The sequence below is a fragment of the Mrakia frigida genome (genome assembly GCF_051309035.1).
Source record: "Mrakia frigida strain ATCC 22029 unplaced genomic scaffold BDY24scaffold_1, whole genome shotgun sequence".
NCBI classification, from domain to species: domain Eukaryota; kingdom Fungi; phylum Basidiomycota; class Tremellomycetes; order Cystofilobasidiales; family Mrakiaceae; genus Mrakia; species Mrakia frigida.
Genome location: NW_027481280.1, coordinates 1254787 through 1276753, shown reverse-complemented (window position 1 = coordinate 1276753; position 21967 = coordinate 1254787). Strand labels below are relative to the sequence as shown.

General features: G+C 54.8%; 8 protein-coding genes across 8 annotated transcripts; 3 read left to right on the top strand and 5 right to left on the bottom strand.

Moving 5' to 3' along the window:
• Positions 1-57: 57 nt before the first annotated feature.
• Positions 58-1774, bottom strand: GCV3 (glycine decarboxylase subunit H). Its single transcript, XM_076638425.1, has 4 exons — positions 1497-1774; positions 739-888; positions 464-595; positions 58-300 (listed from the first exon to the last, which is right to left on the bottom strand). The coding sequence occupies exons 1-4, from the start codon at positions 1627-1629 to the stop codon at positions 212-214; spliced, it is 504 nt and encodes a 167-aa protein (XP_076501376.1). The 5' UTR covers positions 1630-1774; the 3' UTR covers positions 58-211.
• Positions 1775-2007: 233 nt separating this feature from the next.
• BDY24DRAFT_374469 (uncharacterized protein) lies at positions 2008-3674 on the bottom strand. Its single transcript, XM_076638424.1, has 4 exons — positions 3444-3674; positions 2726-3372; positions 2391-2539; positions 2008-2210 (listed from the first exon to the last, which is right to left on the bottom strand). Exons 1-3 carry the CDS (start codon positions 3476-3478, stop codon positions 2454-2456), a joined length of 768 nt encoding a protein of 255 aa, XP_076501375.1. The 5' UTR covers positions 3479-3674; the 3' UTR covers positions 2008-2210; positions 2391-2453.
• Positions 3675-3822: 148 nt separating this feature from the next.
• On the bottom strand, positions 3823-6515 carry BDY24DRAFT_335414 (uncharacterized protein; the record flags this gene model as incomplete). Its single annotated transcript, XM_076637194.1, has 12 exons — positions 3823-3897; positions 3975-4028; positions 4122-4292; positions 4426-4751; positions 4835-4898; positions 5012-5298; positions 5402-5425; positions 5495-5606; positions 5673-5823; positions 5894-5927; positions 6055-6230; positions 6325-6515. 12 exons carry the CDS (start codon positions 6513-6515, stop codon positions 3823-3825), a joined length of 1665 nt encoding a protein of 554 aa, XP_076501374.1.
• A 503-nt stretch (positions 6516-7018) lies between these two features.
• Positions 7019-11238, bottom strand: BDY24DRAFT_12994 (uncharacterized protein). The gene is made up of 15 exons (XM_076635996.1): positions 11020-11238; positions 10918-10936; positions 10599-10826; positions 10392-10463; positions 9542-10317; positions 9165-9435; positions 9054-9080; positions 8954-8976; positions 8696-8862; positions 8513-8615; positions 8359-8432; positions 8007-8254; positions 7889-7917; positions 7536-7792; positions 7019-7464 (listed from the first exon to the last, which is right to left on the bottom strand). The coding sequence occupies exons 1-15, from the start codon at positions 11146-11148 to the stop codon at positions 7197-7199; spliced, it is 2691 nt and encodes an 896-aa protein (XP_076501373.1). The 5' UTR covers positions 11149-11238; the 3' UTR covers positions 7019-7196.
• On the bottom strand, positions 11173-13574 carry BDY24DRAFT_374456 (uncharacterized protein). Its single transcript, XM_076638423.1, has 5 exons — positions 12941-13574; positions 12346-12672; positions 12096-12269; positions 11756-11939; positions 11173-11632 (listed from the first exon to the last, which is right to left on the bottom strand). The coding sequence occupies exons 1-5, from the start codon at positions 13269-13271 to the stop codon at positions 11503-11505; spliced, it is 1146 nt and encodes a 381-aa protein (XP_076501372.1). The 5' UTR covers positions 13272-13574; the 3' UTR covers positions 11173-11502.
• Positions 13575-15511, top strand: BDY24DRAFT_374453 (uncharacterized protein). Its single transcript, XM_076638422.1, has 6 exons — positions 13575-13635; positions 13710-13902; positions 14073-14185; positions 14264-14336; positions 14418-14687; positions 14815-15511. The coding sequence occupies exons 1-6, from the start codon at positions 13602-13604 to the stop codon at positions 15269-15271; spliced, it is 1140 nt and encodes a 379-aa protein (XP_076501371.1). The 5' UTR covers positions 13575-13601; the 3' UTR covers positions 15272-15511.
• Positions 15512-15513: 2 nt separating this feature from the next.
• BDY24DRAFT_12940 (uncharacterized protein) lies at positions 15514-17818 on the top strand. Its single transcript, XM_076635991.1, has 5 exons — positions 15514-16299; positions 16401-16559; positions 16633-16809; positions 16886-17383; positions 17479-17818. The coding sequence occupies exons 1-5, from the start codon at positions 15645-15647 to the stop codon at positions 17736-17738; spliced, it is 1749 nt and encodes a 582-aa protein (XP_076501370.1). The 5' UTR covers positions 15514-15644; the 3' UTR covers positions 17739-17818.
• A 91-nt stretch (positions 17819-17909) lies between these two features.
• On the top strand, positions 17910-21793 carry BDY24DRAFT_12918 (Zn(II)2Cys6 transcription factor). Its single transcript, XM_076635987.1, has 13 exons — positions 17910-18213; positions 18393-18396; positions 18509-18763; positions 18849-18905; positions 18979-19572; positions 19713-19923; positions 20002-20110; positions 20199-20272; positions 20349-20575; positions 20660-20688; positions 20764-20960; positions 21054-21191; positions 21282-21793. Exons 1-13 carry the CDS (start codon positions 18136-18138, stop codon positions 21478-21480), a joined length of 2172 nt encoding a protein of 723 aa, XP_076501369.1. The 5' UTR covers positions 17910-18135; the 3' UTR covers positions 21481-21793.
• The last annotated feature ends 174 nt before the right edge of the window (positions 21794-21967 follow it).

The following is a 21967-nucleotide window of genomic DNA, read 5'->3' as shown; positions in this document are numbered from 1 at the left end:
TTCTCTCAGAAAACTTCTCCACGACCCTCTCAGTCTCTCGACCCAGACCCAAAAGTGTTCGTTGAAGAAAAAGATCAAATAGACTACCCTCGCTCGCGAGCAAGCCTGCACGCAAAGAGAGAGGAGAGATCGCAAAAAGAAGAAAAACGCAAGAGAGAGTTGAGTTGAAAGAAGACCCCTAAGTAAGAAAACCGCACCACGTCCCCTCTATCTATTCGTTGAGGAGAGCCTTGTATCCATCCTCAGTCAGGAGCTCCTCGAACTCGGCGGGGTTGGTGAGGGCGACCTTGAAGAGCCATCCTGTGAAAAGGGAACGAAGGAACGAGGGAACGGACGGCGAGCAAGAGGGAGGAGGAGAAGGGGCGGTCAGCTGTTCTAGTGTTCGATATTAGAGGGCGAAAGGGATAAAGAAGGGAAGAAGGGGAGGTTGGTAGAAGCAAAGCGAACGAGAGAACCGACTCACCCTTCTCAACAGCGCTCTTGTTGACGAGTCCAGGCTGGTCGTCGAGAACCTCGTTGATAGCCTTGACCTCTCCAGAGAGAGGAGCGTAGATCTCGGAAGCAGCCTTGACGGACTCGATGGATCCACATTCCTCTGCGAACAACGACCAAAGAAAAGACGAGGAGATGGTGTGAGCTTCGAATTTCGTCGGACGAACACGGGCTGAACGCGGAGGGAGAGGAACGTTTTTCGTCGAGTCCTAGACACTCGAGAGAAGAAGCGATGATTGTGCTTACCTCCAGCAACGACCATCTCTCCTACACTAGGCAGCTCAACGAAGACGACGTCTCCGAGAGCCTTCTGAGCGTAATCGGTGACTCCGATGGTCGCGAGTCCGGAAGCAGGGTCGAAGGTGGCCCACTCGTGGTCGCTGGAGTATCGGGTGGCTACAGAATTGAACGGAAATATGGTAAAGAGGAGTCAGTGATCGATCTCGATGTAGAAAAATGAGGGAAGCTGGTGTTTTGGGGAGGAGATCAAGGGAAGAAGGGAGGCGAGGAGATTGTCGAGTTTGAGTTTGAGCTCGTCCTTCCCCTTCCCTCCTCCCCTCCTCGTCCTGAGCTTGACAGTGAGAGGACGACTGCGATAAGAGAGCAGGCTCGTCTATCTGCTTCAGATTACGAGTCTGTGGGTCTAGTAGCAAAATCCTCTAGGGGAGATCGCCAGAAGGACCAAGAAGGAAACTCCCTCTCTCTCTCTCTCCAATCCCTCCCTCCTCCTTCGCCCGGTCGATCCAGCTGCCTGCTCAATTCCTGCTCGACTCTGAGCTGATCCATATACGAGAATCTACGCTCGCAAGCTCTCTCGAGCATGATCTTCGAGCCGAGTTTGCTCCAGCCTCGCTCTTCTCGTTCCTTCCCTCGCCGTTCTCCCTCTTCACGTCCTTCCCCTTCTTCCCCTCCCTCCCTCCTCCCTCTCCTCCCGCCCATCTCCCCCCTTCACATCTCCTGCCTTCCATTCCCGATAAGACAAACGAGTAGAAGAATATGCTCACAGATAGACCTCTTAGCGGCTCCGAAGGACCTAGCGCTAGCGAAAAGGGACAGGGAAGGGATGGCCATCCTCGGAGATGCACGACACAAAGTCATCCTGGCCACAGGTCGGAGAAGGGAGGAGGAGAAGGACATCGTCGGGAGTTGAAGTGAAGTGAGAGGGAGGAGGAGGAGAGAGGGTTTCTTTGGAAGAGAGTGGGCGTTGAGGGGAGAAGGAGCGGAAGAGAGAGAGTGAGCAAAAAGAGGAAGGGAGGAACACGGTGCGAGCTCGAGACGATTGAGAGCACCGCGACGTGAAAGTTGAATGAAGCTTGCGTTCGGGTGAATTGATTGGTAGAGACGGGGAGGTCCTTATCTCCGTACTCGCTGGTAAGCAGTAGAAGTCCTGGTCTTGCAGACGTAAGCTGAAGTAGAAAGCCGAGCAAGGAAGAAGATCTGCTCGCTCGCACGTCTCGTCTCGTCTCAGAAAAGCTCGCTGAATGCTGCTCGTTCCTTTCCGACTCTCGAGCTCTACTGAGATAAAGTTCATGAAGATGATGCTTCGAACATTGATGTGGTAAGAGAAAACAAAAACAAGCAGGAGGAGGTGTTACTACGATGACTGCACAAGGGGAGGGAGAGAGAGGGAGAGAAGCGACTAGACGAGATGAAGGTGGGTTGGAGGTCGTTGAGTTCGGCCGACACGATGGGACGAGGTAGACAAGGTCTTGACGAGTCTGTGGAAGACGAGAGGGGAAGAGGGCTTGATCAGCGTCAGGTTCAGAGGGAGAGGAGCGGAGAGACGAGTGAGGTCGAGCGGGAGAGGCGACGCGCACGAACGTCGAGCGAAGACTTAGGTCGCGTGTTGGCGACAAGGAGTAGCTCGTGAAGAGAATGGAAAGAGAGCAGAATCTCACCTTTGATGCACGCCAAAGCTATACCTCCTCCCAAACCGACAAAGCCCAGAAGGAAGGTCAACACTACTGCTCGTCCTCTCGAGGCGTGAACTTGTGTTTCTCTCGAGTGGTGTAGTCCGTCATGCCCTTCCCAGAGTTGACGACTCCGACTAGAAATAGGTAAGAATGCGAGAGGAGTGATTGGAGGAGGAGGAGGAGAGAGAGAGAGGACGAGAAAGGAAGAGAGAGAAGGAGGGGAGGTCAGCTTCGTTTCGTTTCGGTCTCCTCCTTCCTTCCCTTCCTGCTTCCTTCCCTCCCACGAACCGAAGAAGCCAAAGAGAGAAGGTCAAACTCACCCTTCCCATTCACAGTATCCGGACTCCTAAACATACTCCCTCCCAACAACCCCTTCGGCGCAATCCCCTTCTTCTTCGCCTTGACTCCAAACTTCTGCCAGCTCTCCATCTTCTTGACCTGCTCCTCGTTCTTGCTCTGCTTGATCTCCTTCCACTTCTCGTTCTTGGCCTTCTTCTTGTCCTTCTCCCTATCCTCCTTCTCGTCCTCGAGAGCCTTCCTCTTCTGAGCCGTCATGGGCTTGACGGACGAAAGAGGGAGCTGGACGGGAGGAGTGGCAGAGTAGGCTCCGAGGTACTGGACGGTGTAGAGAGGGGAAGCGGGAGGACCGTGGATGGAGATGATTCGAGCTGGGTAGAAGACGCCGTCGGTGAATTTGGCGAGGACTTCGTCGGAGACTTTGTAGGTTGGGAAGGAGGAGGAGGAGGAGGAGGAAGGAGGGAGGGAGGAAGGACCGGCCGTTGCTGTTGTGGCTGCTGCTGAGGGTTTGGGAGAAGGTCGAGAGGGTCCAGCAGTAGGAACTACAGGTGGATGGGATGCTGCTATGGCTTGTTTGGTGAGAGAGATGAGTTCTTCCAGCTCGGCTTTGAGGGAAAGAAGCTCCTCGTTCCCTGGGTCGGCGTCGACAGCTTGTTGAACTTGAGTGAGTCTGAGGAGAGAGAAGGCAGGGAGAGTCAGAGGAAGATTTGCTTCGGATTGAAGAGTAGATAGCGAACTCACTGGTACTCGTATCCTTCGAGTTCTTGACGATCCATGTTGGAAGAAAAGGGAGGAAGAGAGGAAGGAGAAGGTGGTGGGTTGAGGGAGCACTCGAAAGCTGGGTGATTTCGATCGCCTCTCCCGTTTCGCTACCGTTGCTATCCTGAGGTTGAAGGTTTTCAACTTCTCAGTTCATCGAGAGGTCGTTTCCTCATCATACCGTAACTTCGTTCTCTCGGAAAGGGACGTCAGGGCAAAGGCGAAGCTGTGAGGGAAGAAAGAAGAACGTCGACGACCTGAATCTGTCTTTCCCTCCGCCTGAAACGAGAACAGCTTTTTCGGAGAGCAACGGTATATCAGAGAAGTCTATAAAGTCTCGAAGAGAGAGGGTCTACAAAGTCTAAGCCAAAACGATGTGTTTGGCGGGAGGGATTCGAACGAAAAGGAGGATGGAGGCTGCGACGAGCGCTGTCGCCTGGAAGAACCAAGAGAAGAAGAGTAGTATCAGCAAGCGAAAGAACTGAGAAGATCGAGGTTCCGATATTCACTTACCCCGTTGACGAAGAAGACTGCTGTAGGCCGACCCTGCTCCGAGAGCTCGGCGAACTGAAGAAAGGACGCGTTGAACCGAGGCTAAAGTCAGCCTTCCGGTAGCTCGACTGATGCATTCACATCCTCAACGAAACGAAAAGTGTCCACCAATGCTCCAAACACTCCAATTGTGGTGACCTGAGCGAGCCTCTCGACCAGCGCTATGGCGGAAAGCGCGTCTGCTCGGTCTTCCTCCTCGACCATCTCCATCACCACTCCCTTTCCTGCGGGAGCGGCTCCACTGGCGAAAGGTAGAATGCAGGCGACGATGTAGATGTGCTGGGTGTATGTATCGAAGGGGTCCAGAGAAGAAGGAGAAGTCAGCTTTCGAAGTCGAGACGCGTCGGTTTCGGTCGAGTCGTGCTCGTCTCAGTCCAACTCGGAGATGATTACGACGAAGGACAGTACTCACAGATCCCTTGGTACTTAAAGCAACCGCCGAAGTGATCAGTCCATCGAGGATGAGCGAGATCCGGAGGAAATGAAGGTCGAATGCTGAACCGTGGGAGAGAGTGGTAGGTTTGGGCGCTGCTACCGGCTCGAAGACCTCGTCTGGGATGTGAGGAGGATCAAATTCGGAGGCTTCGACCGGAAGAGGAGTTGAGCTAGGTTGCGAGGGAGACGAGGGAGGTAGAGACGGCGGGGAGGAGAGGAAATGTCGGCCACCTTTGATGATCCGAGGGAAGAGAACGACGAGAAAAAAGGCTCGGATGAGGGAGTTGGCGGACATCATGAGACCTTTGGAAGAAAAAGCAAGAGTGTGAGTAACGATTCTGAGGATCTCGCTCCGTCGCAGGATTGAACAGACCGTATTCGCTCACCTGCATCGGTCGGCAAAAAATCGAAAAGATTGGTTCCGACGAGTTGGAGCATGAGGGGTACAAACTGTGAACGGAGAGATAAAGGTTGGGATTTAGTCAGCTTATGAGGGGAAGAGCGAGTGAAGTTTGACGCGTCCGCGTCCAGGACACGAAAGGGCGAAAGACGAAAAGACTCACTCCAGTCGCCAGCACCCCACAGAACAACCCCAAACCCAGCAGACCGAGTCCCCATCTACCTCTCCACCCTCCCTCGGCCTTGTAGTTGGGTCCGAGGAGCTTGAGAGGCGAGAGGAAGACGAACGCTCCCTCCTTCTTTTCGGCTCCTCCGTCGACGCGTTTGGTTGGAGTCGGAGGAGCGATGTAGGGGAGGAAGATGGATGCGAAGAGTGTCGAGGAAATGAGGAGACCAAGGGTGACTTTGAAGGGGGATGGGATCCCGAAGTGGTCTGAGACGAGACCTCCCACTGAGAGAGAGACAGAGCGAGACGAGGTCAGGGGAGAAAGGTCAGCTCTCTTGAACGAGGTTGAGACGTTTTGCAATGAAGGAGTATAATGGCTGAAACTCACAGCTGTATCCCAATCCAGTTCCAACTGCACAAATGACGCTCGCTCAAGTCAGCGGTAATTTTGGCGAGGAAGAGCGAAGAGAGTCGAACTCACGCATCGCAATCCCTTGCAGCACCCCAAACTGACTCGTCCTCTCCTCAGGGCTACTCAGAACGGCGATGAACGCATTCAAAGCCAGCATGCTGCATCGAAGGGAGAACAAGTTCTCGTCAGCAAACCCGACGACGCGTCTCTCCTCCTGATCCTCCGAATCGTAGTTCGTACTCACTACCCTCCTCCCCCTCCCATTAATCAACTGCGTATACTGGAACATTTGGATCCCCGTCGACCCTCCGATGGAAAGAGCCGTGATCTGACAGACGTTTCGAATACACGACCAGAACGTCTGTTGAGCGAACGCAAATTTCACGCCGTACGTTCGACTGCAAACAAAGATCCGATCCACGGTTAGCTAGCTCTCGAGTGAGACTAAGCAAGTTACGATTGACTCACATGAGGTACCCAGTGAGGAAGAGATTGACGAGAGCTGAATCCAAACGCAAAACCAAAACGAGATCAGCGCTCGTTTCTCCATCCTTTGGCCCTCTCTGGTGTTTTCCCTCCCTCCTCCCTCTTCCGTTTCTTCCTTCCTCTCTCCCAAAGTCAGAACTCACAAGAGGCAGTCGTAATACTACTCATCAACGCAATATTCTTAGCCGTATTAGACTCCACGATGCCCAACGAACAACGATCCCCTCCTCCCGTCAGCCCTCCCTCCGATCCTTGATGGTAAGCATCGCAGGTCATGAGCTTCATAGCGTAGAAGAGAGGTGTTTGGGTGAAAGAGAAACTGCCGAAGTCGAAAAAGAAAGACGAGCCGTCAGCGGCGGAAGGCAGAGAAGGGGGAGAGACGCAACCAAGGAGGGAAGGAAGGAGAGACGCACGAGAGCGAAAGAAAGAGGGAAACGAGCAGAATCCGTCGAATGGGAGAGAAGAACGCTGTTTTCTTCGTCTTATTCGTTGAGTCGAGGAGAGGGGTTGATTCGGATGCCATCTTCGGCGAAAAGACGAGTTCCTGCTGGTTGGAGGTTGAGGGGGAGACGAGCAAAAAGGACGGGCGAGGGTGAGCTTTCATCGAGTTCGGATCTGGCCGGCGCGAATTTAGATGTAAAAAAAGAGGAGGGCCATAGAGATGAAGCTGGTACGTTTCAGAAGAAATTGAGAGAGTAGAAACGAAGTAAAGGCAGAGATGAGAAGAAGAAACGAGAAACAAGAGAGGGGAGCAGAGAGAGAGACGAGACTACGGTACAACGTGGGCACGAGAGAAGAGATCGTAGGAAACAGAGAAACGGACTGTCTATATCAAGCAAGAAAAGGGTATCAAGAACCGCCAACGCCGTACTAAACCCCCCAATCCATCTCCCCTCCTCCAGCACCACTCCCACTCCCAGGGATCGCATCAAACTCTGTACTCCACATCCCTCCGAATCCCTCCTCCGAGTTGAACTCCTCGAAAAGCCTCTTGATCGCTTCAGCACTCGCTCCTCCGAAGGGCTCGACGACCCCGGCTGCAACCTGAGGACCGTTCGATCCGACGTTGGACGAGGAGGAGGGAGTGGGTTGGGAGAAGAGCGTCGCAGCAGCGGGCGTCGGAGGAGCCGCGAAGAACGCTGAAGGAGTGAAGGGCGAAGAGGTCGACGGGGACGACGGATCGGTTCCTGTTCCAGTTCCAGTTTTGGATGGGCCAGAGGAGGAGAGGAGGTTGAACGTTTCCATGATCACTCTCGAGTCGACGAAGGTCGGGGGAGGGTTGGGATCAGTGGCGATGGCGGCGGACGAGGTGGCCAGGTAAGCTGCTTGAGCCTTTTCGGCTTGGTACTGTTAAAGGCGATAAGGAGAAGGAGAAGGAGGGGTCAGTGAGTTGCAACGAGGGAGAGAAGGGAAGACGACGACTCACGATCACACACTCGTTCGGCTCCGTCGAGAGCGAAGGGAACCCTCGAGCGTCGTCCAAAGCCATGTCGAGCATCTGAAGTTGTCGATGAGCGAGAGGGATCTTCTCTCCGAACTTGGCGAGAGCAGATCTGGCAAAACGAAACGAAACGAGTCAGACGCGTTCCTTCTGCTTCGAACTTCGACGAGACGAGCAACGAACCTGAACACCTCGATCTCACTAAGAGCAGCCTTGGAAGCTCGTTCGTCCCCGACGAAGAGAGCAGCCTGGTAGAACCTGACGATGGATCTTCCTCCGATGAACCAGCAGAAGGCGGTGAACGGGTGGAGGGATCCGAGGTCGTACGACGTCGAGAGGAGGAGGAAGATGGTGGCGAGCATTCCACGAGCAGCAGTGAGCATCATCTTGGAGCTGGGATCGTTCTTGTCCATGAGGTCGACGTGGTTCTCGTGAAGGACCTGCGAAGGAAACGAGGAGGAAAGGGAGAGCAACCGTCAGCTCACCGACGCGTCTCGTTCCCGTCCCGCCTGGTCTCCTTCGGTCAATCGACTCACAATCATCGCCACGAACGGAATCGTGTGAGCTACAACCCAGACCGTCCATTCAAAAAAGTTCTCATCAGCAACGCGCTTCCAAGGGATCGAAATCTCGACCAGCAAGTGCTCGACTCACCCAAAAACAAATCCCCATCCAACCCCAACGACCCATCCCCTTCCGCCCCCCTGATCGGATCCTTGAACTCCCTCGGGAACCCCTGCCTGTACTTCTCGACCTGATCCTGCACGGTCTGGAACGCTCTCGTCGACCTCGGATCGGGGATCTTGTTGATCTCGGGCCACTGAGGCGGTTTGAGGAGGCGGCGGTTGAACTGCTTGACGCGGGAGAGGAGGATGAGGGATTTGAGGTGGAGGACGAAGGAGCTACAGACGAGAAGGGGCAAAGGGGTGGGAGGAGAAGAAGGTTAGAGAAGGGGAGACGGGAGAGGAGGAAGGACGGGACGAGAAGGAGGAGTGGAACGACGAACTCGGTGCAATCGGGAGGATGGTAGGTGAAGAGATCCGGCGAGGAAAGGGTTTGGGGGTTCTCGGGAATCTTGGTCTGAGCGAACGAAACGAACGAGAAGCATGAGTCAGCAACTTCTTCGTCAAAGAACGAAACGACGGGTCAGTTTGACTCACCCCTCTCAGGAAATCCACCAGCTTGCAAGGCAGCTCCGCCCCCACGTCCGCTTCGTCCAGACTGCTCGCCCACCCACTACTCGCTCCAGCCATTCGATCGGCCCTGCCACACGCACAAACAAAAAACAATCAATTAGCTTTCTTCCTCGACGCGTCGTCCAGTCGAAACGCCGAGAAACTCACATGAACCCCAACCAGAACACCCTCCTCCTCTGTTCCTTCTCGAGCTCGTCGTCCGTCTTAGGCAGCAGCGAAGGTTTCGATCCAGGGATGTAGTTCCTCGCTTTCGAGGACTCGTTGACTCCGAGAGGGACGGCGAGGCGGCAGCAGAGGGCGGAGGAGAGCCAGACCTGTACGACGAAGACGACGAGAAGAAGGAGAGGGTCAGGGTTGGGGAAATTGAAGGGGGGGATAGAGAGAAAGGAGATGGGAGAGACGTACTTGAACCCATCGAGCGTTTTGGTCTGAAGAACGAGGAAACGAAAAAGGTCAGCTTTCTACGTCTCGTTCTCGACGAACGGTAACCTCTCAAACTACGCACAATCGAACGCAGTGAGAATAACACAAGCTTTCCACCCCAAAACCCACCCAAAGATATCAGTCCCAGCTCCTCCCGTCCCTCTCTCCTTCCTCTCTGTCGGTCTTCACTCACCAAGCAACGCATCAAACAACCTCTCCCCCTTCCTAAACTCCTCCTCCATGTACCCCTTCGCAAACTCTGCATGCTTCCCTCCGAATGAATCCATATCGACCGTGTCCTTCAATGTTGGAATCCCCTCGGAGTCGAAACTCGTCGAAGCCGGCGTGACTTCCGTTCGACCGCTGAAGCGGGAAGCGAGAGCGCAGATGGCGTGGAGGACGGAAGGGTGAGGATAGCCTGGGTGAGAAGGGGGTAGGGAGTGGAGGGAAGTGAGGAACTGGGTCTGTTGTTGGGGGTGGGAGAAAGGAGGGAGAGGAGTTAGCGACGCGTTTCATTCCTTCCTTGTCTTCTCTCTCAGCCCAACCAAAAACCTCGAGCCCTGAACCCACCTTGTGCAAAACCTTATGCACCGTCGGAACCTTCTCGAAGAACGTCTCCACCAGAGAATGCAGCAGCGACGGCGGCGGCAACGTCTTGGGGTAGGACGGGTAGATGAGCGAATGGAAGAAGGCTTCGTTCTCCAACGCTGCTGCTGCTGCTGCTGCTTCCTCGTAGCTCGTTCCTCCAACCGGCGTCGGAACAGGGATTTGATTCAACCCGTTCGACCCACTGCCACCAGCGACGTTGTTGATGTTGCTCCCTCCTCCGAATGGTGAGTTCCCGTTCCCAGCGACGTGGTAAGGGTTCCCTCCTCCCGCTTGGAACGACGCTGTTCCAGTGTCGATTCCTTTGTTGTTGTTGATGCTCTGGTTGGGAGAGGAGACGTTGGAGAGGGAGTGAACGGAGGAAGGACCTGTGGCACTGGAGGAGGAGGAGCTTTGGTGATGAAGGAAGGGAGGAGGTTGTTGGACGTAGGATCCGTTCGAAGAAGAACCTGTAGAGTCGCCTCGATGAGGATGAGGGTTGTAGATCGTTGCTGGCGGGAGAGGATGGGCGTAGGGAGTAGGAGTCGGAGCCGTCTGAGGGAGGAAGAAGGTGGACGACGACGCGGCGGTGGAAGCGGCCGGTTGCTGCTGTTGTTGCTGCTGGTGAAGCTGTTGGTTCTGAATCTGAGTTTGATAAGGCTGATGGAACTGCTGGTAGACTGCGTGGACCGGAGGACCCGAGAAGGGGTAGTGGGAGAGGTTGAAGGACGGTTGAGGAGGAGGAGCGAAGGAGGAAGGGTCTGAAAGAGGTCGAGGTCAGCTCTCTCGCTCGCTCCTTCAGCTCGAACGATGGATTGGATGGAATGGGACTCACCGGCTGTAGGCATCTGAACTGGTATAGATCCTGCTCCCGATCCAACCTGTTTCAACTGTCTCTCGAGATCAGCTACAAAAACGAAGAAATGAGAGCGGAAGCAAGCACTCGGTCAGCGCTCCTCTCTCTCTCTCTCTCTCTCTCTCTCTCTCTCTCCCCCAACCCGCTCCCTCCTTCTTCCTACACCCAAATCCCTAATCGACTCACCAATCTTGCTCTCCATAGCTTCCAACTTCCCTCTTCCAACACCTCCCGCTCCTTCCGTCCTCCTCCTCTTCTCTCCTCCTCCAGCTCCTCCCGCTCCTTTGTCCTTCTCATCGTCCCACACGCACTCTGGGAACTCGGTTCGATCCGGCGAATCCAACGGCAAAGCAGCGAGATGAGCTTTGTGCGTTTTGAGACAGGCGGAGCAGTGAGGTTTCAGGGCGTCGCATTCTTGAACGAGGGAGGGAAGGGAAGAGGGAGGGTGAGCTTGAGTTGGGATTGGATTAGGAAAACGAGCAAAAAGAAAGATAAGACTACATACTGAGTTTTCGTTTTCGACACTGTACGTTAATGTAGAGAGTCAGCCTTCTCTTCGTTTCCCTTCGTTCTATACAACCACGTCCAAACTCGAGAGAACACTCACAACGAGACAAGCACTCCCTCGCTGAACAGGGTTCGATCTCGCTTTGCCTTCCTTCGTCGTCGTCGCCGTCGTCGCAGCCTGACCCTTCTGCTGCTGATGTTCACTGCTTCCACTATCGTCGGAGGGCATCGTCTAGGTTTTCGAAGGAAGGGGTGGGGGTGGAAGTTGGAAGGAAAGGAAGGATGGCGAGCTGGAGGGTGCCGGGGACGCGAGTCGATGGCCGGGGCTTCCGTTTTCGCTTGCTGGAACTCTTCTCATCTTGCACGTTCGCTTTTTTTGCTGGGATATAGGTTTGGAGGGAAAAGATGTGATGGTGATGGTTTGGAGGAGATTGATGGAGGTGAGTTCGAAAACGCTCGAGTTGACTCTGCAGAGGCCGAGATGGCCCTGGCGCTGTCCCCGACCCCGCTCGTCCTTTTGGTTCTCCATGAGTCCGCCTTTCGTTTTGTTTTTCGTTCGAGGCAGCTAGATTGTACATAGAGGTCACCTCCCAAATCTCTGCTCCACCCCTTCCCAAGCGCACATCCCCGCTTCCCACGCGTTCGTTTCCAGCGGTTGAGGTTTTGCGACGCGACGACGACGACGCGTTCGTTGTGGTTGATGGGGAGGTTGGCTGCGAGGAAGAGAGAGGTGAGAGAAGGTGTGTCAGTTTATTAGATTCGGACGATGAGGTGCGAAAGCGAAGTCGTTGCGAGGAAGAGAGAGAGAGAATGAGGACAACACGAAGGAAACTCACCAAATCTCCGTCAGTCTCAGCAGCCAAGGAGGGAAGCCGTGGAGCTCTACTGCTTCTGGTTCTTTGGAACAGGAAGAGAGCCAGTTGATGAAGGAGGCGAAGGGGTTGGAAGTGGACGGGGAGGGAAGGAGGTGGTGGATCAGGAGGAGTTCGGGTTCGGTTTTGGTTTGGAAGGGGAGGAGATCTGTTTTGGGGATGAGGGAGGAAGAGAAGGTATGAACATGAGTTAGTACACTTTTGGGAGTCGCCAAACGTGACGTCAAAGGGAGGTAGAGACGGGAAAGCTACGAGAGGAAGTCGGTCGGACGCGTCGAGGAAAAGAGACGAGCGAGAGACTCACCGTCGACGAGAGATTGGATCAAGGCTACGGTGATGGTTTCTGGATCCGTTTTGGAGAGGGATAAGGAGCGAGTGAGGTTGGAGAGGAGGGTGTAGGACGTTGAAGGGAGGAGGAGGTTGAGAGTTATCGGTTGGGAGTGCGAGTGGTGTCGAGACGAGGAGGAGGGAGACGAGGCTGAAAGCAAGCGAAAAGATCGAGGATCAGCTCTGACAGCGTAGTCGAGAGTTTTATGAGCGACTGGTTTACTCACTGTTGGATCTCCTCTTCCTGATCCCTTCCTGCTGCTCGTCCTGTTCGTGATCCTCGTTCGAGGACGACGACCAAACCGTCAAGCTCGCCATTCCATTCTTGAACGCTCCTTCGTCGTTCACCACGTCTCCTACGTCCTTCCGACATGATGTCCGAGATGAGTGAGGCTTGAGAGTGTCCGACGGTGTCGAAGGAAGTGATGGCTCTTCCAGAGAGGACCAGATGGGGAGTGGGGAGGGAGGAGAGGAGGGAGTTGAAGGCGGTGGGGAAGGAGGTGTTTGCGTCAAGAGGGAAAGTAGTGGGGAGTGCAGGGAGGCGAGATAACGGGCTGAAGAAGGAGACGATAGAGAATGAGGGGTCAGAAAGTGGGCGATTGAGAAGGGGAACTCCTTCGAGAGATGCGAGGAAAAGGAAGAGCTCGGAGGGAAGGAGAAGAAGTTGAGCTCGAGCTGAACCAAAGAGCTGGCTGTCGTTCTCCCATCCTCCCTTCTTCAACCACCCAGAGAGATCTCCTTTGGTCACAGAGGCAAGGAGATATTCGTGTCTCTCTTCCCTGGCAAGAAGACGAAAAGGCGTGAAGGATTGCTCAAACTGACCATGTTTCCCTCCCTCGAAGACCGTGAGCTCTTGGACTCCTTCCTCCTCAGCCCATCTCACAGCTCTCAGCACAGACTCCATCAGAGCTTCCTTCACATCCTCCTCCTCGTCTCCTATAGAGTCTGATGTTGTTGTTGCTGAAGTATTTGGACGCCGAGGAGGTGGTGCGAGAAGAAGGGCGACGTGTCTTGGAGGAGGTCGGGAGGGTTTCGAGGTTGGCGAGGGAGAGGGCGAGCTGCTGCTCCTTTTGAAAGGGTTGGATGGGAGTACCGAGTAGATGAGAGTGACGAGATGAAGCAAGACGAGGAGAGGGAGGTGTAGGAAGGACATCTCGTCCTGATTTGAGGTTGTAGCCGTTGAAGGAGAAGGAGAGGGAAGGGAGAGCAGGAACGAGCTCGAACTTCAAGGATCGACGTGGCAGGGAAACCGTGGGTTCTGTCACATGCTTGCGAGGTTTCGACGGCATAGTTTTCGCAGGAGAGGAGAGCGGAGAGTGATCAGTGTGCTGGTGAAAATTAAAAGCGAAGTTTTGCATGTGATTCTTGGAGAAAACTACTAACCGATGTCATCATGACGACGGCGCCCTGCTCCCTCTTTCCCTTCTTTCCTTTCTCCTTCCTCTTCTCTCCCTAACCTTCACCTTCTCTCCCTCTTTATATCATGGAATCCTCTCAGATCAAGTACATCCTCAAGGGTACGTCCCTTCATCTTTTGTCTTCCCCCTTCTGCTGAGCTGACCTTCCGCTCCTCTCCCATCCCTCAACTCAGACGTCGCCCCGAAACTCATCTCTCCCAATCCTGTCGAGAGAAACGCTGCCCTCAACGCCTACCTCACCTCTCACGCTCGTCAGTCGAGTCCCTGGACGTCGGTCGAAGGGATCACCAAGATCAAGGAGGTCTACGAGGCCTGGGGAGCTTGGAAGGTCGGCGGGAAGGTGAAGAGTGTGGATTGGGACGCAGAGTGAGTTTTCCGTCTCGCTTCTTCCTCTCAAAGAGAGGAGATGTCGTAGACCTCAGATTCTGTCGCTTCCTGGTTCGAGAAGGATCAAGAAGAAACAGAGACGAAGGTTCCGGCCTTCTTTGCGGCTCGAGCTGACCTCAATCTCTCCTCCCTCCCTCCCTTCCGTCCAGCAACTCCATCGCTACGATCCTCTCGAAGCAGACCTACTCCATCCCAATCATCCACCTCCTTCAATTCACGACGCACTCGAAGTTGACTCTTCATCTCAATCAAGAAGACGACGGTGAGCTCTTCTCCTCGGTCGAACTCTCCTCCCTCTTGAGCTGACCCATCTTCCTCTGCCTCCATCTCGTTCCTCCAGAACCTCTTCTTCTTATCACTGCCATCGAAGAGTCCTCAGGAGTCGGAGCGCTTCTCTCTTCCCTTCCCCTCATGTGAGTCGAACCTTGACCTTCGCTGCGTCGGGTTGAACTCTGCTACTCAACGCTGACTTGACCTCTCGTCCCTACCTTCAGCCCATCCCTCCTCCCCAAGATCCTCACTCCCCTCTTCCTCTTCCTCGGAGCCATCCTCCTCGGTCACTCTCACCATGTCGCTCAGCTCTCGACGCTCTCCATCAATCGACCCACCTCCCCGTCGCAAGCCCTCTTCCACCCCTTCGCAACCGTCAAGTCGCTCGTTGCCATCGCCATCTTGAGCTCGTTCGCAGTTGTTGGATGGTTCGTTGGGTTGTGGCAGAGCAAGGTTGGAGATGCGTTGGTTTTGAGCTTTGATTTCGACTTCGAGTGAGTCTTCCTTTCGTTTCGACGCGTCGTGGCCCTTCTCTCCCATCTGCGCGTCTTTCTCCTCCTCCGATCTGAGTATTGAGCTGACTAGAGACGATGTCTACTTTCTTCCTTGCTTTGCTTCCAGACGTCCTCCTCCCTCTCCCTCTACCACCTCCAACCCAAAGAAACGAGCCCACTCCTCCGACACCTCCACTCCCGCCGAACCCACTCCCAAGCAACCTCGCTACCAACCTGCCTCTGCTCCCGATCTCCCCGTCGAAGGAGAATCCTACGCCTCTGCCGTCAAGGATCACTCGGACAAGAATAACGGAACCAACGGAACAACTCACGTCGAGGAGGAGGAGGAGGAGGACGAGACGACGCCTGAGGCAGCAAAGGAGGAGAACCTGCAAGAAAACCCTACTCCTGGAGAGAGCTACGCGGCGGCTGTGGTTGATGGGAAGGACGGGGAGGCGACTTCGACGGATAAGGGAGAGCAGGAGCAGGAGGAGGTACACGGAGGAGAGGGCGAGAAGATCAGTCCCGCTGAGGCGGCGGTGGTGAAGGAGGGAGTTAGTTTTGCTGATGCTGTCAAGGAGTAAGCCCAGGTGATTCCTCTTTCGGTCTCAAGGTCTCTTCCTGTTCTTTGTTCGTTCGTTTTGTATCTCGGTTCATCTTCTGCGCTCGACGCGCTTTCTTTCTTTCTTTCCCTCTTCACCCTCCACCTTACTGTAGTTCTTAGCCCTCTAGAGTGTCGACTTGTTCTCTTTTCTCTTCGTCTCCTCGCAGTTCCTCACTCTGATCATCAATCTCGATACATGTCTGGTCGAGAAGTGCTTGCGGGAGGAAGAACCTCCGAGGGCTGAAAAAGCGAGGTCCTCGAAACAAATCGGTGAGCTCGAACAGCTCCTTCCTCTCCTTTTCCCTCCAACATCAACAGCACCACCCTCCTGCGTTCTTTCTTGGCTTTCCGAGATGAGCCTCAAGAGGAAACGAGCTCTGTCCCCTTGCAGCGACTACACTCTCTTCACCGGCGCTCCTACGAGAGGCGAGCTGCAGGGCTGGCTCGACGGCTCTTCCCACCCTCCTCCTCCTCCCTTGCTCTGGGAGAAGATCTCAAGCTCCATCACCTTCCCTCGACGACCTTCCTCACTGCCACCACCAGTAGCGTCGATCGCTCGAGCCTCGCAAACAGACTCCATCTCCTCCTCCTCCTCCCAACGATCCCTCCGTCCTCCTTCGACCTCCCAACCGCAACGAACCTCGTCTTCCCTCCCTCCTCCTCCCGGTCCGACCCCCTCCCCGCAGAAACTCACACTCACCGTAGCTCCGACTCCCTCTCCAGGATCCTCGACCGGAGTAGCAGGCAGCTTGGGAGAATCCATGGAAGTCTCTGGACCTCCTTCCGGACGAAAAGGAACGAGGAACCGAGGACCGGAATGGACCCCGATTTTGACTCCTCCTTCCTTCGAAGATCCAGCAACGAAGAAGAAGAAGGCAGCTGTAGGAGCTGGAAGAGCGTTGGTGGGGAAGGGAGCGAAGGGGTTGTTGAGTTTGGTGGCAGAGGAGGAGGAGGCGGAGGCGGAGGGGGGAGGAGGAAGGGAGGAGGAGGGAAGGGAGGAGAAGGGAGGTGAGCTTGAGCTTTTTGGGTTTTTGTTTTCGGTTGGCTGGACGCGTTGTTTTCATTTGGGGTTGAACGCTGACTGTTCTCTTCTTCCTTCTCTTTTGCAGATACAACGGTCGCAACGGAGATCAGCTTCCTAGCTCCTTCGCCTTTCTTCGCTCCGTCGAGAGCTTCTCGTTCAAGGGAGGAGGAGGACGAAGACGACGACGACCGAGGGGAAGAAGGTCCTTCTCGTTCTCGTCCTTCTGCCGACTTTAGCTTGCAAGGTTCGTGCCTTGCTTGCTCCATCTCGAAAGGTAGCAAAGGCAGCCGTCTGATCATCTTCCGCCTTTTCTACAGACGAATTCATCGACGAATCAACCCGTCCGCCTCCAGGCTACGAGAACGTCCTCACTCAGCCCGACGCTTCCGACGTGACTCGCTCTCGTTTCGAGGACCCAGACGAGACTGGATCTTCTCTGGAGGAGTCTCAGATACCGATGAAGAGGAAGGGGAAGGGAAGAGGATCAGTCTTAGGTGAGAGAGAAACCCTATCTCTTTCAGAAACGATCATGTTCTGAACGCGTCTTCTCTTTTCTCCCTTTTCTCACAGCTCTCAACCCAACCCAATCCCGCTCCACTCGATCCCACCCCCTCCTCAACAACAACACCTCCCTCGCAGCAGATCTCACTACCACTTCAGCAGCAGCAGCAGGAGACGAATCCCAAGACTCCTTCGGCTCCTCGTACCTCCAAACCCAGAACGACCTCCCAACCCAAACCACCACCGCCGCTCCCCCCCTCCCTTACGTCCACCCCAAGATCAACACCTCCCACCTAACCCACCTCGACTCGGACGACCTAACAACCTCCTCCTCCTCCTCCTCCCAACTCCCCTCGCGCATCAACTTCCTCGCTGTGGTTTTGGGCGTGGAGCTGGATACGATCCCAGCGAAGGACGGGAGGTTCTGGACGCTGGGGAAGGTCAAGGTGCATGATGGGAGGAAGGAGAGGGTCGTGCAGTGCTGGGAGGAGGTGGCGAGGGAGTGGTGTGAGGGGGTTGGGAGCGGGAGGGGGAGGTTGAGGAGGTTGGATGTGGTTTGGTTTCAGAGTGAGTCGCGTCCTTCGTTTCGTCTCGTCTCGTCTTTCTTCCTTCTTTCTACTCGTGCTCTGCTGACCTTTCCACCTTATCTTTGTTTTGCGTAGACATCAAACCAGACCTCGAACGACCTTCGAAAACAAAGAAACGCAACGAGACTGATCCGTCGGTGATCCTCAAAGCAGACTTCTCCCCGAGCGGTTCCCCTTCCTCCTTCGAGGTCTTCTACCGATGCTCCGAGTTCTCACCTCACGACGCACCGGAGGATACAGTGAGGTGGAGGGTGAATCTCGGGAGGAAGGATCGGGGAGTGGAGATGGTCAAGAAGCTGGTGAGGTTGGTCGAGGTCGGGACGTTTGGGAGTTGACGAGAAGTTCTTGGGGTTTGGATTGTTTTAACGATTGTTTTTTTTTTAACGAGGATGGATGTGCTGGGCTTGTGTTTTTGTGGTTTCTCGTCTTTGGCTGAGTGTGGATGGAGTGTGGATGGTGGGGAAGAAAGGAGAGAGGTGAGGACGCGTCGCCTTTTTTCGTCGACCAAAACATCCTTCCAGCTCTCGGAAAAGATAGGCCACCTCTATCAAGCCTCGATCTCTTCCAAAACACAAAACGCTAGCTCGCTCAGTACATACCTAATGCTCCTTGTCTCCTAGATATAATTCTAAAACGAGGCCGTCCAAGGCCTCGCGGAGAGCTCGGCCATGAATCCTCCACTTTCTTTCTCCTTTCCTCTCTCCTTCCCTTCCAACCACGACGAACGAACGAATGGAGCACACGAACCCGAACGCTACAGCTTCCTCTTCTCGACCCGTTCCTCTGCCTAAAGGATCTGCTTGCTTGCCTGTGAGTCAAAAGTAGATAGATAAGGAGATGGAGAAGGAGCCGAAGGTGACGAGTCGTCGAGGTCGCACTTTCCTTCCTTTCCTCTCCTCCTTCTCTTTTTGCTCTTCTTAGGCAAATATTGAAGCGCACTAGAGCTGACTCGCTTGTATGTTTTTATTTTCACTCCCGCTTTCCACCAGTGTCGTTCGTTTCTTGTCTTCTCGACCAGGCTCCTCTCGAAGCTCAACTTGCCGAAGCTCACGTTTCTCTCCTTCCTCCCTCCTTTCCTCCCCTCTTCGACTTTGATATTGAACAGGTAAAAAGAAGCTCCGCTGCGACGCTAAGCGACCCATCTGTTCAGGCTGCGAGCGATCTCACGCTTCGAATCGGAACTCTCATGGAAAGGAGAAGCAGCCCTGCGTGTGGGAGGATCAACATCTGCCTCCTCCGACACAGAGGAGAGGAGCGAGCGAGGCGAGTGCGAGTGCGAGGGTCGTCGAAGAAGAAGAGGAAGATGAGGAAAGGGTGGGAGAAGGGAGGAACAAGAAGAGGAAAGGGGAGGGGAGGACTGGTGAGTTTGGGATGGAGAGGAGGAGGAGAGAGGTGAGCTCGGAGGTTGAAGCTGACCTTTTTGTTGTTGTTGTTTCCCTTCAAAGAAGGTTCTCAGCAGAATTTACATCAAGAGAACGTACCCGATATTCAGCTCTACGGAGGTGCGTCTCGAAAGACCTTCAGATATTCTCGTCTCTCTTGTCCTGATCCCTTCTCCTCCCAAATCTCCTCCAGCTCGACCCCTCCCTGTCCCCGAGATCTGCCACATCGACACCCTCTCCTCCGGTCTCTCACCCAGCACCAGCAGCTCCGAAGCCTTCTTCTTCCCGCCCTCAACGTCCTCAACCTCAACCTTCACCCCTCCAACGACCTCCTTCCAAACCATCGACTTCTCTCCTCCTCAGCCCTCCCTCCACCAGTTCTCCCCTCTCCTCTACTCAGGCTACCCCTCCACCCTCCCACCTCCTCACCTCCTCTTCTACCTCGTAGAAATCTTCTTCCTCAAAGTCCCAACCGTCCCCAAAATCATCAACCGTCACTCGTTCCTCACCTCCCTCCGAACCCTCCCTCCCACCCATCCTGCCTTCCCCTCCGTAGCCGTCCTCCACGCGATCGTCGCCCTGGCGGTGAGGCACTGCGGGAGGGAGGAGCTGAAGGTTGAGTTCAAGACGAACGTGCCGAAGAACTATACGTTGGGGAAGGAGGACGGGGTGAACATCTTTGAGAGTGAGATGGAGAGTTTCAGAGGACGGCACGCGAGACTGGCGAAGGAGGAGATTGACAAGCTCGTGGGAGGTACGGGAGAGAAATTGTTTGAAGCGGTCGTTGGTGAGTCTTTCAATCTTCTCCTTTAGGGGAAACGGAAACACGAAGCTCTCGAACGCTCGACCGACCCCGCCTGACGCGTCGTTCCTCTCTCCTTCTTTCTCCCTTTCATCTCCTCTTTTGGGACTCGGATCCGTCTGCAGCTGCCGTCATCCTCGAAGGTTTCGACTACCAGGAGGCTCGCTGGGTTCAATCTTGGATCCACTCAGCCTTCTCCATTCGACTGGCTGTCCCTCTCGGTCTGCATCAGGCCTCCAAGTCCCTGGACGTTTTCGCGACGGAGGTGATCCTGCCGAGGACGAACGACCCTTACGAGCTGGAGTTGAGGAGAAGGGCATTCTGGCTGGGTTTGATGTGAGTTGCGCGTCTTCGATCCGAGAGCTGAAAGGAAGGCGTCGGTCGAGCTGACTTGTTTGGCTGTTCGTTTCATAGATCCGATCGTCGAGCTTCCATCTCTTCAAAATGGGCTCACTCCCTCTCGGACGACGATATTACGGTGGGACTGCCAACGAGGTTGGATCAGTTCCAACGAGGTCCAGGGGTGAGCTTTGAGTCTTCGACGCGTCTCCGTTTTTTCGAACCCACCCTCCCCGTCGCTGAGCCCTTCTCGCTCCCTCTTCTTCCTTCAGTCCAACATACCCCTCAACCCTCAAAACTTAGCCTCCCCAGATCTCTTCACCTACAACCCTCCCGAACACACCGAGTGAGCAAAATTGATTCTCGAGCTTGTCTTTCTTTCGTCTCGTCGACGTTGACCCTCCCTTCCGTCCGTCTCACAGCTCCTTCGTCCTCAACATCAAATCCATCCTCCTCCTCCGTCGAACCCAACTCCTCACCGAGAACCTTCAAGAAACTCATCTCCCTCTCGGAGTCGATCCTAGATCGACGTTGAGCTTCCAGGAGGCGCAGAGGCAGATCGAGAGGTATCGGGATTCGTTCAGTGGAGAGCTGAGCTTGAGGGATGCGCAGGGGAGGAAGGGGATGGTAGATGGGGATTTGATACTGGGTGAGTGAAAATTTGGATGGGGAGAAAAGGAGGTCGCAGAGAGGTAAGGCTGATTTGGTTCCTTTTTTGCTTTGCGTCGAACAGCTTCGACGCTGCCTCATATCTCGTTGATCGTGAGTCTCTTCGTATATTCAGCTCGCGTTGGTGCTTGAGGAGGTGCTGATAAAACCATCGTTCGTGTCCAACAGTACCTCCACGACGACTACGCCAGCGTGCTGAGCAAAGGAGATCGAAGTGCGACCATCCTGCTTCAGGCTGCTCGAGGTCAGCTCCTTCCCTCTTCCCCTTTCCTTCCACTTCCTTCGAGGCCTGACCCTCTACTTTTTTTTCCTCATCCTTCAGCAATCCTCGGATCCGTCGTCTCTCTCTGCTCAACGTCCTACGAGTAAGCCCCTCTCGAACTCGGCTCCCTCGTTTCTCCGACAACGCGTTCCGAAGCTCATCCTCACTTTATCTACCTGACCTGCTCCGCCCTCAGATTTGGCTCCCTCCCACCGTTCCTGTCCTTCTGCTGGTACATCGCTGGTCGGACCTTGACAAGGTTCTACCAAGGACTCTTGTACATCAGCGATTTCGGAGCCGCGGAGGCTGCGATGAATGAGATTCGAGCTTTCCGGTGAGTTCGAACTCCACGTTTCTTTCTCTGCCTCCATTTTTAGAATTACTGAGATGACTGACCGACCATCGTTCTCGTGACTTGCCTCAGGATCGGCCTCGTACGCTTCGCAGCCAACTGTCCTCTCGCCGAAAAGGAGGTCGGGATGCTTGATAAAGCCATCCAAGCTGCCTCGTCCTTCCCTTCGATGGGCCCTTCGGAACCTTGTACGAGTGGGTTGCAGCCTGTACGTCTACTCGATCATCCCTCTTACTCATCTCGACCTTCGTCTTCCCTCCACGAAATCTGACCGCCTCCTCCCTCCCCTCCTCTCCTCCTCAGCCCCACAACCCCAACCCACCTCCCTCCCTCTCCGACTCCTCCGCCTACTCCTCCACCTCTTCCCGAGGCTCAGCCTCAGCTAGTCCTCAGAACAGCACCGCCTTCTCGCCGTCGTGCTTCTTCGCTGGTCAGTCGTCGCCTGCTTCGGGGGCGGAGAAGGGAGGAGGGGAGGTTGGAGAGACGACGGGAGGAGCGGAGTGGTTTGGAGAGTTTGGGGATGGGGATCTGGAGGCTTTGCTTGGGACGAGCTTCGTAGGTGTGAGTTCGTAGGTAGGAGCGAGGAGGGGGTGGGTGGGAGGGAGGGTTTCGATTTTGGGTTTCGCGTTTGAGTTCTGCGTCCGGTCCTTCTTTGTTGTTTCCGCTTTTTTGTTCCTTGTGTTGCGTTACGATCTCGATGACCTTGTTCTATAGCTGCTTGGTGTCTTCTCGTCTTCGTCCAATAACGAGCAAGAAGG